We start from the raw sequence: 16,112 nt of genomic DNA, 5'->3' as shown, positions 1-16,112 counted from the left end.
CACTTGCAGTCACGTCTCCCTGCATCCCACACACACACACCATTCCTCGTCGTGGGTCACACCGTCTCGTAGCCAGCTAGCTGCTGTGGTCAGGGGGACCCCAGTATACAGCTCTGTACCTACGGACTCATGAACATCTTATTCTCTCTCTCTCTCTCTCTCTCTCTCTCTCTCTCTCTCTCTCTCTCTCTCTCTCTCTCTCTCTCTCTCTCTCTTCATTACAGTTGCCTCCAGTCCAATCCTTAGGGTGTGTATAGGGTACACACAGCCCAGGGAAATTACCTATACACTTTCCTCAATTCTCGCCCAGCGAGTTAAAGTGAAAAACTGTCTTTCACAAAGTTGAATCGTCAGATGAGAGCGACGTGTCCATCTGACACACTTCTGAATATATCAAGATGGAGTCATACACATCAGGTTACATTACTTCTACGATTCTGAAACTATTGTCAATACTTCCGGAAAAAATATCGATATATATATATATATATATATATATATATATATATATATATATATATATATATATATATATATATATATATATATATATTTTTTTTTTTTTTTTTTTTTTTTTATACTTTGTCGCTGTCTCCCGCGTTTGCGAGGTAGCGCAAGGAAACAGACGAAAGAAATGGCCCAACCCTCCCCATACACATGTACATACACACGTCCACACACGCAAATATACATACCTACACAGCTTTCCATGGTTTACCCCGGACGCTTCACATGCCTTGATTCAATCCACTGACAGCACGTCAACCCCTGTATACCACATCGCTCCAATTCACTCTATTCCTTGCCCTCCTTTCACCCTCCTGCATGTTCAGGCCCCGATCACACAAAAGCCTCTTCACTCCATCTTTCCACCTCCAATTTGGTCTCCCTCTTCTCCTCGTTCCCTCCACCTCCGACACATATATCCTCTTGGTCAATCTTTCCTCACTCATTCTCTCCATGTGCCCAAACCATTTCAAAACACCCTCTTCTGCTCTCTCAACCACGCTCTTTTTATTTCCACACATCTCTCTCACCCTTACGTTACTTACTCGATCAAACCACCTCACACCACACATTGTCCTCAAACATCTCATTTCCAGCACATCCATCCTCCTGCGCACAACTCTATCCATAGCCCACGCCTCGCAACCATACAACATTGTTGGAACTACTATTCCTTCAAACATACCCATTTTTGCTTTCCGGGATAATGTTCTCGACTTCCACACATTTTTCAAGGCTCCCAAAATTTTCGCCCCCTCCCCCACCCTATGATCCACTTCCGCTTCCATGGTTCCATCCGCTGACAGATCCACTCCCAGATATCTAAAACACTTCACTTCCTCCAGTTTTTCTCCATTCAAACTCACCTCCCAATTGACTTGACCCTCAACCCTACTGTACCTAATAACCTTGCTCTTATTCACATTTACTCTTAACTTTCTTCTTCCACACACTTTACCAAACTCAGTCACCAGCTTCTGCAGTTTCTCACATGAATCCGCCACCAGCGCTGTATCATCAGCGAACAACAACTGACTCACTTCCCAAGCTCTCTCATCCCCAACAGACTTCATACTTGCCCCTCTTTCCAAGACTCTTGCATTTACCTCCCTAACAACCCCATCCATAAACAAATTAAACAACCATGGAGACATCACACACCCCTGCCGCAAACCTACATTCACTGAGAACCAATCACTTTCCTCTCTTCCTACACGTACACATGCCTTACATCCTCGATAAAAACTTTTCACTGCTTCTAACAACTTGCCTCCCACACCATATATTCTTAATACCTTCCACAGAGCATCTCTATCAACTCTATCATATGCCTTCTCCAGATCCATAAATGCTACATACAAATCCATTTGCTTTTCTAAGTATTTCTCACATACATTCTTCAAAGCAAACACCTGATCCACACATCCTCTCCCACTTCTGAAACCACACTGCTCTTCCCCAATCTGATGCTCTGTACATGCCTTCACCCTCTCAATCAATACCCTCCCATATAATTTACCAGGAATACTCAACAAACTTATACCTCTGTAATTTGAGCACTCACTCTTATCCCCTTTGCCTTTGTACAATGGCACTATGCACGCATTCCGCCAATCCTCAGGCACCTCACCATGAGTCAAACATACATTAAATAACCTTACCAACCAGTCAACAATACAGTCACCCCCTTTTTTAATAAATTCCACTGCAATACCATCCAAACCTGCTGCCTTGCCGGCTTTCATCTTCCGCAAAGCTTTTACTACCTCTTCTCTGTTTACCAAATCATTTTCCCTAACCCTCTCACTTTGCACACCACCTCGACCCAAACACCCTATATCTGCCACTCTGTCATCAGACACATTCAACAGACCTTCAAAATACTCATTCCATCTCCTTCTCACATCACCACTACTTGTTATCACCTCCCCATTTACGCCCTTCACTGAAGTTCCCATTTGCTCCCTTGTCTTACGCACCCTATTTACCTCCTTCCAGAACATCTTTTTATTCTCCCTAAAATTTACTGATAGTCTCTCACCCCAACTCTCATTTGCCCTTTTTTTCACCTCTTGCACCTTTCTCTTGACCTCCTGTCTCTTTCTTTTATACTTCTCCCACTCAATTGCATTTTTTCCCTGCAAAAATCGTCCAAATGCCTCTCTCTTCTCTTTCACTAATACTCTTACTTCTTCATCCCACCACTCACTACCCTTTCTAAACAGCCCACCTCCCACTCTTCTCATGCCACAAGCATCTTTTGCGCAATCCATCACTGATTCCCTAAATACATCCCATTCCTCCCCCACTCCCCTTACTTCCATTGTTCTCACCTTTTTCCATTTTGTACACAGTCTCTCCTGATACTTCTTCACACAGGTCTCCTTCCCAAGCTCACTTACTCTCACCACCTTCTTCACCCCAACATTCACTCTTCTTTTCTGAAAACCCATACTAATCTTCACCTTAGCCTCCACAAGATAATGATCAGACATCCCTCCAGTTGCACCTCTCAGCACATTGACATCCAAAAGTCTCTCTTTCGCACGCCTGTCAATTAACACGTAATCCAATAACGCTCTCTGGCCATCTCTCCTACTTACATAAGTATACTTATGTATATCTCGCTTTTTAAACCAGGTATTCCCAATCATCAGTCCTTTTTCAGCACATAAATCTACAAGCTCTTCACCATTTCCATTTACAACACTAAACACCCCATGCATACCAATTATTCCCTCAACTGCCACATTACTCACCTTTGCATTCAAATCACCCATCACTATAACCCGGTCTCGTGCATCAAAACCGCTAACACACTCATTTAGCTGCTCCCAAAACACTTGCCTCTCATGATCTTTCTTCTCATGCCCAGGTGCATATGCACCAATAATCACCCACCTCTCTCCATCAACTTTCAATTTTACCCATATTAATCGGGAATTTACTTTCTTACATTCTATCACATACTCCCACAACTCCTGTTTTAGGAGTATTGCTACTCCTTCCCTTGCTCTTGTCCTCTCACTAACCCCTGACTTCACTCCCCAGACATTTCCAAACCACTCTTCCCCTTTACCCTTGAGCTTCGTTTCACTCAGAGCCAAAACATGCAGGTTCCTTTCCTCAAACATACTACCTATCTCTCCTTTTTTCACATCTTGGTTACATCCACACACATTTAGGCACCCCACTCTGAGCCTACGAGGAGGATGAGCACTCCCCGCGTGACTCCTTCTTCTGTTTCCCATTTTAGAAAGTTTATACAAGGAGGGGAGGATTTCCGGCCCCCCGCTCCCGTCCCCTCTAGTCGCTTTCTACGACACGCGAGGAATACGTGGGAAGTATTCTTTCACCCCTATCCCCAGGGATAATATACATATATACACACACACACACACACACACACACACACACACACACACACACACACACACACACACACATACATATATATACATATGAAAAATGTAAGAAACAATTTAGAAAACAAACTTTTAGCTTGAAATGAATGAAAAAATTGAACGTCACATAATGGTTCAACCTCTGGCTATGGAAAAGGAAATGTACAATTTATTCACACAAACGTCAATAGCAGTTCTCATCAATTTCATACTATTCGCCATTTCCCGCGTTAGCAAGGTAGCGTTAAGAACAGAGAACTGAGCCTTTGAGGGAATATCCTCACTTGACCCTCCCCTCTGGTCCTTCTTTTGGAAAATTAAAAAACGAGAGGGGAGGATTTCCAGCCCCCGCTGCCTCTCCTTTTCGTCGCCTTCTAAGACGCGCAGGGAGTACGTCGGAAGTATTCTTTCTCCCCTGTCCCCAGGGATAATATATATATATATATATATATATATATATATATATATATATATATATATATATATATATATATATATATATATATATTCCTATGAGTCCACGGGGAAAATGAAACACGAAAAGTTCCCAAGTGCACTTTCGTGTAATAATCACATCATCAGGGGAGACACAAGAGAGAAATATATCAGTCAGTTGATATACATCGAAGAGACGAAGCTAGGACGCCATTTGGTAAACATGTGATTGTCCAAAACATATATATATACATATGTTTATGTGTCCGACAGAGAAATGGATCACTACCTGTAGTGCGTTGATATCTCTGCCATCCTCTCGTCCACAACGGTCAAATGAACCAATGTTGTTGTGTCAGGAAACTGTGAGGATACAACCTCGCAAGAATTGTTGAGAAGTTTGTGTGGGAGAGAACACAGATAACACATGAAGATGTGAGGGTGTGTACACTGAGCGTGGTGGATGAGAGGCATCTTGGTCACCTGCGAATGTGTTGATGCCAGGCACCAACACATATCCTGAGGTGTGTTTAATTTCGTCTCTTCTCTACAGTGGCTGACATGGCACGGGTGTGACATGCCTCAGTCGAAGGCCATCCCGGGTTGGTTGGCTAGTGGGTTGCTTTGGCCTCTGGCCTATCCACTGCCAGGGTCATTAAGGCCGTCAGCGTCAAACTACATCACTAACTGAACAATCCTTAACAACTTCTTCAGGTGTTAGGGATATTAACGTTCAGACCACATACACTCTCACTACACATGTGCCTCATGATTCCGGGTTAGAGAAATAAAGTGAGAGAAACAGAGTAGGTGTTTGTACGCCTGACAAAGGCACCTCAGACACAGAACTACGAAAAGGAGCAAAATAAGGGAGATAAGGTACGGATGTAGGGCAGGGAGCTAAGGCAAGGAGCTAAGGCAGGGAGCTAAGACAAGGAGCTAAGGCAGGGAGCTAAGACAAGGAGATAAGGCAAGGAGCTAAGGCAAGGAGCTAAGGTAAGGAGCTAAGGCAGGGAGCTAAGGCAAGGAGATAAGGCATGGAGCTAAGGCAGGGAGCTAAGGGAAGGAGCTAAGGCAAGGAGCTAGGTGAGGGAGCTAAGTGAAGGAGTTGGGTCAGGGAATTAGACTGGAGGTTAAGCTCCCTGGACGGTGTCCAAGACGAGGATTATAGCCAGTGGAGGAGGCCACAGCATGAGGGTTCAGTCTCTGGTCATCATGTGGTGCTACACACTGAACCTACCGACTCATGGATCACAGACACACGCCACAACACACACACACACACACACACACACACACACACACACACACACAAGCCACATGTACAACATTAACCTTAACGAGATGATATATAGAAAACTAACAGGCCACGTGCATAGAACACTGACACAAGCCATATATATAACACTGACACAAGCCATATATATAACACTGACACAAGCCATATATATAACACTAACACAGGCCATATAGAGTATATTAACATCAGAGACGCATCACATTTCTATAAGACATATAATTAGAATACACAATACAAACAAATTCAAATTCTAAATGATGTCCATATGGCCTCAATAGTGTACTGTGCTCGTCCACACGCATGTCCGCAGAAGAATCAATATGTCATCTTCAACTGTGATCCTGTTATGATGATCCGTACGTGAACTGTGTTTTGGTAAGAAACGGAACGAACTGCCACGGACGAGTCGATTGTGCTAACAGTGTTGATCTTGTCTGGTGTGTACGTGGGTCCGTCATCTTAGTGGCACTCCCTGTACGTCGTCCTTGTCCTGTAGTGCGTTATGATGACTTACGACCACACCAGACCACGCCATGGGTCACACGGCCACACTGGAGGTTACATGGCCACACCACGGGGCCACATGGCCACACCAGGGGTCACACAGCCACATCAAGGGTCACACAGCCATACCAGGGGTCATATGGTGAAGTGAGACACATAATGGGTCATATATTTCCTAAATTTGATTCACAGTGACAAGAAGCGCATGACCTTCCCCGGGTCTGTCTTAACTTCCTCGTGGCTCGAGCAGCCCGTCGGTGTCGGGGTGTGCGTCAGGGGTCGGTATGTGCGTCAGGGGTTGGTGCTTGGGTCGGTGGGGGGGAGGGGGATGTCGTCGGTATGTGCGTTAGGGGGGGGGGGGGGTCGGTGCTTGCGTCGGGGTGGTGAGGGGTCAGTGTGTGCGCGTCTAGAGTCTGTACACACACTAGGGTCAGTTTGGTCAGGAACCTATGATCAAGCGTGGTGAGGTACATACATGTGTCCGTCATACATACGCAGGTTGTGTGTGAGTGTGGCACACACTGACCGTCTCCCTTGCCTCAGATCTACTGACGCTGCTCGCCTCGCGTCAGATGGCAATCATGCAAGTGCTTGTGACTGCATGACCTCATGCGCCGCCAGGCCCCAACTAACAACTTTCACTCAGTCTTACAAAATACAGCATTATTTTTTTTTTTTTTTTTCTGTAAGAGCAAATGACGATGTGTAATGCGTGGCCGGCCAGCCAGCCTGCACTGTGAGGTCAAGTCATTAAAGAACTTGACTGTGAACACCGCCCTTCGTACATCACCGTCTGCAGGTTGTGGGAACATAGTTCTGGCCTATGGCGAGGCAACATATAGCGTGACAACACACACACACACACACACACACACACACACACACACACACACTAAGATGAGAGAATTTGACCTGCTCCGTCCAGAAGGGCACGGGGTAACATGACAGTAGGAGGAGAAGAAGACAAAAGGAAAGAGGAGGAAGAGGATTTGCCCTCCTTCTCATATGAGAAAAGTTTCAGTTTCAGGAAACACTGGTAGACGACCCACTCAGACAATACATAATGGGAGGAGAAACCGTAGGAAATAACCGCATTGTGGTGTTGATAACGTAAAATCCTCCAAGACATTTTAATGAACCAGAGGAAATATAATACAATGATAACAATGGATGGAGATTTAAGAGTGGGACACGAGACAGTAAACCATGCAATTCTATGAGAACATATATAAGAATTATTGGGATTTCATTTGTAATGAGACTTAATCAGGAAATCTAGATTCTCATGGTGAACATAGAGAGTCATGGAGACCTAAGTTCATAGTGTGTATACGAGGGGGAGTCATGCCAGTGAACAACCAAGCATCAGGGGGCTCTGATATACCATTCATCACTAGACCTTATCGTCCAACATAGCATTATACCATCATCACTAGACCTTATCGTCCAACATAGCATTATACCATCATCACTAGACCTTATCGTCCAACATAGCAGTATGGATACTGAGGACACCGTATACGATAACAATAACTGGAGAAAGTGATCCTATAATACCGGAGTGATGCCGGGTGCAGGTCGAGCAAAGAATCCTGACTCAAAGCGAAGATGATCGAGGAAATCTACACTCAAAAATTCTATGGACTAAAGTTGGGTCTGTTTGTTAGCAGGAACTAGAACTGTGCAAGCTCTGTGAAAATACAAAGCAAGAGTAAGAAAGGTACGTGTTGCTCATACACAGTCAGGGGGAGGGAAATAGAAGTCTGGTAATCAAGATGGTAAAGCGCTACAAGATATGTAGGATCGGAGGTAAATTGAGGTACAAAAAGAGTTAAGATGTGGAGATAAACGAAAATGAGTGGGGAGGTCCACACTCAATTATCAAGATAATGAGGTACAAGACGCAATATGCTAGGGATTCAGAGAAGAGCTGTGAGAATATTAAGGTTTACTGAGAAATACACAACCCATAAGTTAAGACGCATGGTCGTGAAGACCTATAACACAGTCGGTGGAGCAGGGAGTCACTAAACAAATGTGTTATGAAGAGTAACAACGACTTACAATACTGTGACGATGGTTGAACCATAAACATAAGTGTTAGCTGAGAAGCTACACTTAAAGTTGTGCAGATGTGTGGAAGAAAGACACTTAACAATAAGATTTAGACAAGTGTGAAGCTACACTTACATAAGTTTGAGCATGTGTGATGCTACACGTACATAAGTGTTGAGCATGTGTGAAGCTACACTTAACATAAGAGTTGAGCATGTGTAAGCTACACTTAACATAAGTGTTGAGCTTTGTGGAAGCTACACTTAAACATAAGAGTCGAACATGTGTGGAAGCTCCCACTTAACAGAATAGCAGTGGAACTAAGTTGAACATAAGTGTGTCATGTGGAGAATTAACATAATTTTGACATGTGTGAGCAAGCACATTAACATAAGTGTTGAGCATGTGTGAAGCTACACTTAACATAAGTGTTGAGCATGTGTGAAGCTACACTTAACATAAGTGTTGAGCATGTGTGAAGCTACACTTAACATAAGAGTTGAGCATGTGTGAAGCTACACTTAACATAAGTGTTGAGCATGTGTGAAGCTACACTTAACATAAGAGTCGAACATGTGTGAAGCTACACTTGACAGAAACGTGGAAGGTTCCTCAAGGTGTCAGTGGAGAAAGACAAAGTGTCATGGGAGCGCAAGAGAGGCAATCTTTATACGTATCTATAAGATATGGAGGAGGCGCTGAACTGGAAATGGATCTCCTTGATGAGGGTGGTGTGTCTATACTACTGGGAAAGAGAGTCAAACACCAAGTGGCATCTGGCCCGCCGGAAAGCATTTGACACTGCCACAAAAGCAGGCTGGCAAAGAACTTGGATCATCTCCAGGTAGGATTAAAGAGGGGGATCTTCTTCGATGGATACATTACCTTTGTGGAGGGAACACGAGACGACCACCGAGAGAAAATCTAGAGCTAAGGATAAAGAGTTGTGTAAGTTACGTGTTGTCGAGTGGTGTGTGTGTGTGTGTGTGTGTGTGTGTGTGTGTGTGTGTGTGTGTGTGTGTGTACGATGGAGCGATCGTGTATGTGTGGGCTGAATACCAGTTCCCCACGAGTGCGTGAGTCTGAAGGCAAAGACAGCAACCTGGGCCGGGGAGGGAACTAAACAGCCACTGTAGTGCTGGCTCACGGCGCAGATGTCAATAATCCTACCGATATCCAGGCAGTGGCACTTAAATAGGCGGTGGTTGCCTGCATCTACGATGGTTCACCTTCCTGGGATACATTAAGGGACGCACGATGGTTCACCTTCCTGGGATACATTAAGGGACGCATGATGGTTCACCTTCCTGGGATACATTAAGTGACGCACGATGGTTCACCTTCCTGGGATACATTATGGGATACACCGTGGTTCATCTTCCTGGGATACATTAAGGGACGCACGATGGTTCACCTTCCTGGGATACATTAAGTGACGCACGATGGTTCACCTTCCTGGGATACATTAAGTGACGCATGATGGTTCACCTTCCTGGGATACATTAAGTGACGCATGATGGTTCACCTTCCTGGGATACATTAAGTGACGCATGATGGTTCACCTTCCTGGGATACATTATGGGACGCACGATGGTTCACCTTCCTGGGATACATTATGGGACGCACGATGGTTCACCTTCCTGGGATACATTATGGGACGCACGATGGTTCACCTTCCTGGGATACATTAAGGGACGCATGATGGTTCACCTTCCTGGGATACATTATGGGACGCACGATGGTTCACCTTCCTGGGATACATTATGGGACGCACGATGGTTCACCTTCCTGGGATACATTATGGGACGCACGATGGTTCACCTTCCTGGGATACATTATGGGACGCACGATGGTTCACCTTCCTGGGATACATTATGGGACGCACGATGGTTCACCTTCCTGGGATACATTATGGGACGCACGATGGTTCACCTTCCTGGGATACATTAAGGGACGCATGATGGTTCACCTTCCTGGGATACATTATGGGACGCACGATGGTTCACCTTCCTGGGATACATTATGGGACGCACGATGGTTCACCTTCCTGGGATACATTAAGGGACGCACGATGGTTCACCTTCCTGGGATACATTATGGGACGCACGATGGTTCACCTTCCTGGGATACATTATGGGACGCACGATGGTTCACCATCCTGGGATACATTAAGGGACGCATGATGGTTCACCTTCCTGGGATACATTAAGGGACGCACGATGGTTCACCATCCTGGGATACATTAAGGGACGCACGATGGTTCACCATCCTGGGATACATTAAGGGACGCACGATGGCAACATGACGATACAGCGTCAAAAGTAGAAGTCTTAAGATAGAGCGAGCGAAACTCAAAGAAAGGTCACACACACACACACACACTAGATCTCTCTCTCTCTCTCTCTCTCTCTCTCTCTCTCTCTCTCTCTCTCTCCAACATGGCATACACTACAGAACGAGCTCGTCTAACGAGTGTTTCTCCTCGCTCACGAAGTGTCAGCGTGAGTGTTTTTTTTTTTTTTTCACTCGTGCCAGGCGCGTTACGAGGGACCCTTCGTCTCACACGTAACCAAACCCCAGTGTCTTCGTACCGTGGGCATGACGGGCACATCGGTCCATCATTAGGTGGAGCCAGCTGGTCCTTCGCGGCTTCTGAAACCTCGTAAGGTCTTTGAAGTATATTGCTCAGTCGAGTATACATTGAGGGAAAGGTCACCAAACATGCTCCAGATTCAGGTAAAGGTCACCTAACATGCTCCAGGCTCAGGTAAAGGTCAAGTAACATGATCCAGGTACAGGTCAAGGTTCAAGTAACATGCTCCAGCTTCAGGTAAAGATTAAAGTAACATGCTCCAGGTTCAGGTAAAGATTCAAGTAACATGCTCCAGGTTCAGGTAAAGATTCAAGTAACATGCTCCAGGTACAGGTCAAGGTTCAAGTAACATGCTCCAGATTCAGGTAAAGGTTAAAGTAACATGCTCCAGGTTCAGGTAAAGGTTAAAGTAACATGCTCCAGGTTCAGGTAAATATTCAAGTAACATGCTCCAGGTACAGGTCAAGGTTCAAGTACCATGCTCCAGATTCAGGTAAAGGTTAAAGTAACATGCTCCAGGTACAGGTCAAGGTTCAAGTAACATGCTCCAGATTCAGGTAAAGGTTAAAGTAACATGCTCCAGGTTCAGGTCAAGGTCAAGTAACATGCTCCAGATTCAGGTAAAGATTCAAGTAACATGCTCCAGGTTCAGGTCAAGGTCACATAACATGCTCCAGGTACAGGTCAAGGTTCAAGTAACATGCTCCAGATTCAGGTGAAGGTTAAAGTAACATGCTCCAGGTTCAGGTCAAGGTCACATAACATGCTCCAGGTACAGGTCAAGGTTCAAGTAACATGCTATAACCTAGAGTAAGCAACGAAGTCATTTCCCCGAGTCTTGATTTGTTGTCATCCTCGTCTTCTTATTGTTGTTGTTGTTGTTGTGTTGCAGATACGTGGAGCCAGACACGGGCCAGCGGGCGTACAAGTTCACGGTGCCCATGGAAGACTGCGGCACGGCTGCCACGGAGAGAGACGACACCACCGTCTCCAATATTGTCATCTTCCAGATGGACCCCACAGTGCAGGTGAGAGAGAGAGAGAGAGAGAGAGAGAGAGAGAGAGAGAGAGAGAGAGAGAGAGAGAGAGAGAGACACGACACCACCGTCTTCAATATTGTCATCATCCAGATGGACCCCACAGTGCAGGTGTGTGTGAGAGAGATAGATAGATAGATAGATAGATAGATAGATAGAGAGAGAGAGAGAGAGAAAGAGAGAGAGAGAGAGAGAGAGAGAGAGAGAGAGAGAGAGAGAGAGAGAGAGAGAGAGAGAGAGAGAGAGAGAGAGAGAGAGAGAGAGAGAGAGAGAGAGAGAGAGACGACACCACCGTCTCCAATATTGTCAACTTCCAGATGGACCCCACAGTGCAGGTGAGGGGAGAGAGAGAGAGGAGAGAGAGAGAGAGAGAGAGAGAGAGAGAGAGAGAGAGAGAGAGAGAGAGAGAGAGAGAGAGAGAGAGAGAGAGAGAGAGAGAGGGGGGGGGGTTCTTCAGCACTTAGTTGCTCACAATCACTCATTCTTCTTCTTCATTCCTCCGGTGCTACGTAAAGCCTCGCCGACATTAACCTGTATCGCCCCCTCAACACTGTATCATCATCAGCCTGGATGCATGCAGGACAGTTTGGGATCATAATACATATCCAGCCTCAACTCAGGCAATTCTGAAACCGATCCTAATTTCCTCTCATTTAGCCAAGCGGGTCATACATTTTGTCTGTTTAAGAACAAAAAAATGAAATAAATACACGAAATAGTCTATCGAAATTAAAGGCAAGACTATGTATGAGTGTAAAAAATGTATATATACCTGATTCCAAAAGTATTTTAAAGAAGACGAAACTAAAAATGATACAATCTAAAAACGTCTAAAACTGTAAAACGAACAGCTGCCGCCCAGCAGATGATAACCTCTCCGACAACTGTTGTGATGAAGACCATACACGTAGCCAGAGACCTGGCTGGGTCTTACAATGATCTGGAACATCTGAAGAAAATGTACCAGATCTTTCCAGAATGATGACTGGACGATAAAGGTCTTCATGACCTTACTGACTGGACGATAAAGGTCTCCATGACCTTACTGACTGGACGATAAAGGTCTTCATGACCTTACTGACTGGACGATAAAGGTCTCCATGACCTTACTGACTGGACGATAAAGGTCTTCATGACCTTACTGACTGGACGATAAAGGTCTCCATGACCTTACTGACTGGACGATAAAGGTCTTCATGACCTTACTGACTGGACGATAAAGGTCTTCATGACCTTACTGACTGGACGATAAAGGTCTTCATGACCTTACTGACTGGACGATAAAGGTCTTCATGACCTTACTGACCGGACGACAAAGGTCTTCATGACCTTACTCAGCAGGCGACGGGCCTAAAGGCTAGGTCATCAACCAATCATCTGTTACTTCAACACATACGAGTTGTGAACCCTCGTGTTTTCCCCCATGGGAGGCTGCTCCTCCCGTCATGCACTCGGGGCCCTCATGACCACCAGGTTCTCCTGCCCCTCCCGTCATGCACTCAGGGCCCTCATGACCACCAGGTTCTCCTGCCCCTCCCGTCATGCACTCGGGGCCCTCATGACCACCAGGTTCTCCTGCTCCTCCCGTCATGCACTCAGGGCCCTCATGACCACCAGGTTCTCCTGCCCCTCCCGTCATGCACTCGGGGCCCTCATGACCACCAGGTTCTCCTGCTCCTCCCGTCATGCACTCGGGGCCCTCATGACCGCCAGGTTCTCCTGCTCCTCCCGTCATGCACTCGGGGCCCTCATGACCACCAGGTTCTCCTGCCCCTCCCGTCATGCACTCAGGGCCCTCATGACCGCCAGGTTCTCCTGCTCCTCCCGTCATGCACTCGGGGCCCTCATGACCACCAGGTTCTCCTGCTCCTCCCGTCATGCACTCAGGGCCCTCATGACCACCAGGTTCTCCTGCTCCTCCCGTCATGCACTCGGGGCCCTCATGACCACCAGGTTCTCCTGCTCTCCCCGTTGTGCACTCAGGGCCCTCATGACCGCCAGGTTCTCCTGCTCCTCCCGTCATGCACTCAGGGCCCTCATGACCACCAGGTTCTCCTGCTCCTCCCGTCATGCACTCAGGGCCCTCATGACCACCAGGTTCTCCTGCTCCTCCCGTCATGCACTCAGGGCCCTCATGACCGCCAGGTTCTCCTGCTCCTCCCGTCATGCACTCAGGGCCCTCATGACCGCCAGGTTCTCCTGCTCCTCCCGTCATGCACTCAGGGCCCTCATGACCGCCAGGTTCTCCTGCTCCTCCCGTCATGCACTCGGGGCCCTCATGACCACCAGGTTCTCCTGCTCCTCCCGTCATGCACTCGGGGCCCTCATGACCACCAGGTTCTCCTGCTCCTCCCGTCATGCACTCAGGGCCCTCATGACCGCCAGGTTCTCCTGCTCCTCCCGTCATGCACTCGGGGCCCTCATGACCACCAGGTTCTCCTGCCCCTCCCAAGGGCTTCTACTCCGGGAGTGAGAACGTACACGCTGACATGAAGTGACCAAGAATGCTTTGGTCATGAGAACGAACACCGTTCAAGCTAATACGTTCAGCTCCAACAGACCTCAAGTGTTGTAGTTTCGTCATTCTACCTACAACTACAACTTATATTATCTATAACCTGTACTTCATCATCGCTGGTTGGTGTTGTCTTTCTTGAGGGAAGATACGCGTGTTGCTGGATATTAGAAAACGAGTGTTGGGTTTTGTGTACAGCTGCATGAAATTTAGCATGTTCATCACTGACATATCTGATATCGTGTTTGCATTACCATCAGAATCATTACAATCATAATGAAGCGTTAGTAGACTTCATCTCCACTTTTCAAGTTCTGAAGATATATAAAACAAAGAATGTGTTCAAATTTCAGTCACTGTAGTCAGTCAGCGATGAACACCAGCTGAGTTTGGATGGTTACTGAATTTTGGGTTTTAAATTCGTTCGTAAACATATCACATGAGCTGCAAGTGAAAGATAATGATATATATGAATGAAAACAGCTGAGTATATTTCTTACGTACAAAAAAAATGCTATAAACTATAAGGAAGACCTGGAGAGTTAGTTTTGGTGGGTAGTCAGTCTTTAAACACTAAGACCTAACCACAAGTGGGAGTCGAACCCAACCTCATCACACTGCCTCAAGAATTGGAAAACCTACTAAACAACTCCTCCTCCTTTCCCCCCCCCCGTCCTCACTCAATACAGGAGGTGTGGGACACGGCCAAGAAGCTCTCGTGTGTGTGGACCAGCAACTACAACAAGGCGGTCAATTTCGAGCCCCTGCAGGTGTCCATGCTGGAGGTGGTGCAGACGCAGTTTGTGGGGGATGACGTGAAGTGCTGGATGGACATACAGCGAGGAACGTACCCTAATGTGAGTATCATTATCTACATGCATGTCCCTCTCTCTCTGTCCATAACCCATGGGTTAGTCTGGAGACGAAGGAGATGGTACTGTTTGCACAGCCGTCCGTCTGTTTTCTTAGAATGTTCCCAGACGCTAGTGAGCGAATGTTCACCAAACCTCATTGAAAATATTTCCATGGGATAGAAAATGAAGTTAGCATTATACAAGGTACACCACTGGAGTCCTTGTCATACCGGGGTACACCACTGGTTATCATGATACCGGGATACACACAGCGTGAGCCACGGTGTATGCCTCCCATGTATACTGTTGTAATTTCGACTCACATTACGACATGTAGTAAATTAAGTTGCTTGTCACACCTCAGGCTTAACGCTTCAGTTCTAAACTGTTCTGACAACAGTATACATCCACTGCCTAACCTTAGCACACTGAAGGTAACATTACCACACCACTACAGCTAACGTTACTTCACCACTGAAGGTAACATTACCACACCACTACAGCTAACGTTACTTCACCACTGAAGGTAACGTTACCACACCACTACAGCTAACGTTACTTCACCACTGAAGGTAACATTACCACACCACTACAGCTAACGTTACTTCACCACTGAAGGTAACGTTACCACACCACTACTGCTAACGTTACTTCACCACTGAAGGTAACATTACCACACCACTACAGCTAACGTTACTTCACTACTTAGGATAATGTTACTTCACCACTGAAGGTAACATTACCACACCACTACAGCTAACGTTACTTCACTACTTAGGATAATGTTACTTCACCACTGAAGGTAACATTACCACACCACTACAGCTAGCGTTACTTCACCACTTAGGATAATGTTACTTCACCACTGAAGGTAACATTACCACACAACTACAGCTAGTGTTACTTCA

At 46.2% G+C, this 16,112-nt stretch overlaps 1 protein-coding gene across 1 annotated transcript in view; it reads left to right on the top strand.

Moving 5' to 3' along the window:
- The window catches only part of LOC139750340 (uncharacterized), a 226,926-nt gene that overhangs the window by 194,406 nt on the left and 16,408 nt on the right, over window positions 1–16,112 (top strand). Inside the window, exons 4-5 of the mRNA XM_071665021.1 lie at window positions 11,691–11,826; window positions 15,040–15,207. Of these exons, the coding sequence (XP_071521122.1) occupies window positions 11,691–11,826; window positions 15,040–15,207 (304 nt within the window). The remainder of the gene's footprint in view (window positions 1–11,690; window positions 11,827–15,039; window positions 15,208–16,112) is intronic.

The sequence above is a fragment of the Panulirus ornatus genome, chromosome 9 (genome assembly GCF_036320965.1).
Source record: "Panulirus ornatus isolate Po-2019 chromosome 9, ASM3632096v1, whole genome shotgun sequence".
NCBI classification, from domain to species: domain Eukaryota; kingdom Metazoa; phylum Arthropoda; class Malacostraca; order Decapoda; family Palinuridae; genus Panulirus; species Panulirus ornatus.
Note: the sequence above shows the minus strand (reverse complement) of the source record. Positions and strands in the feature narration are given on the sequence as shown.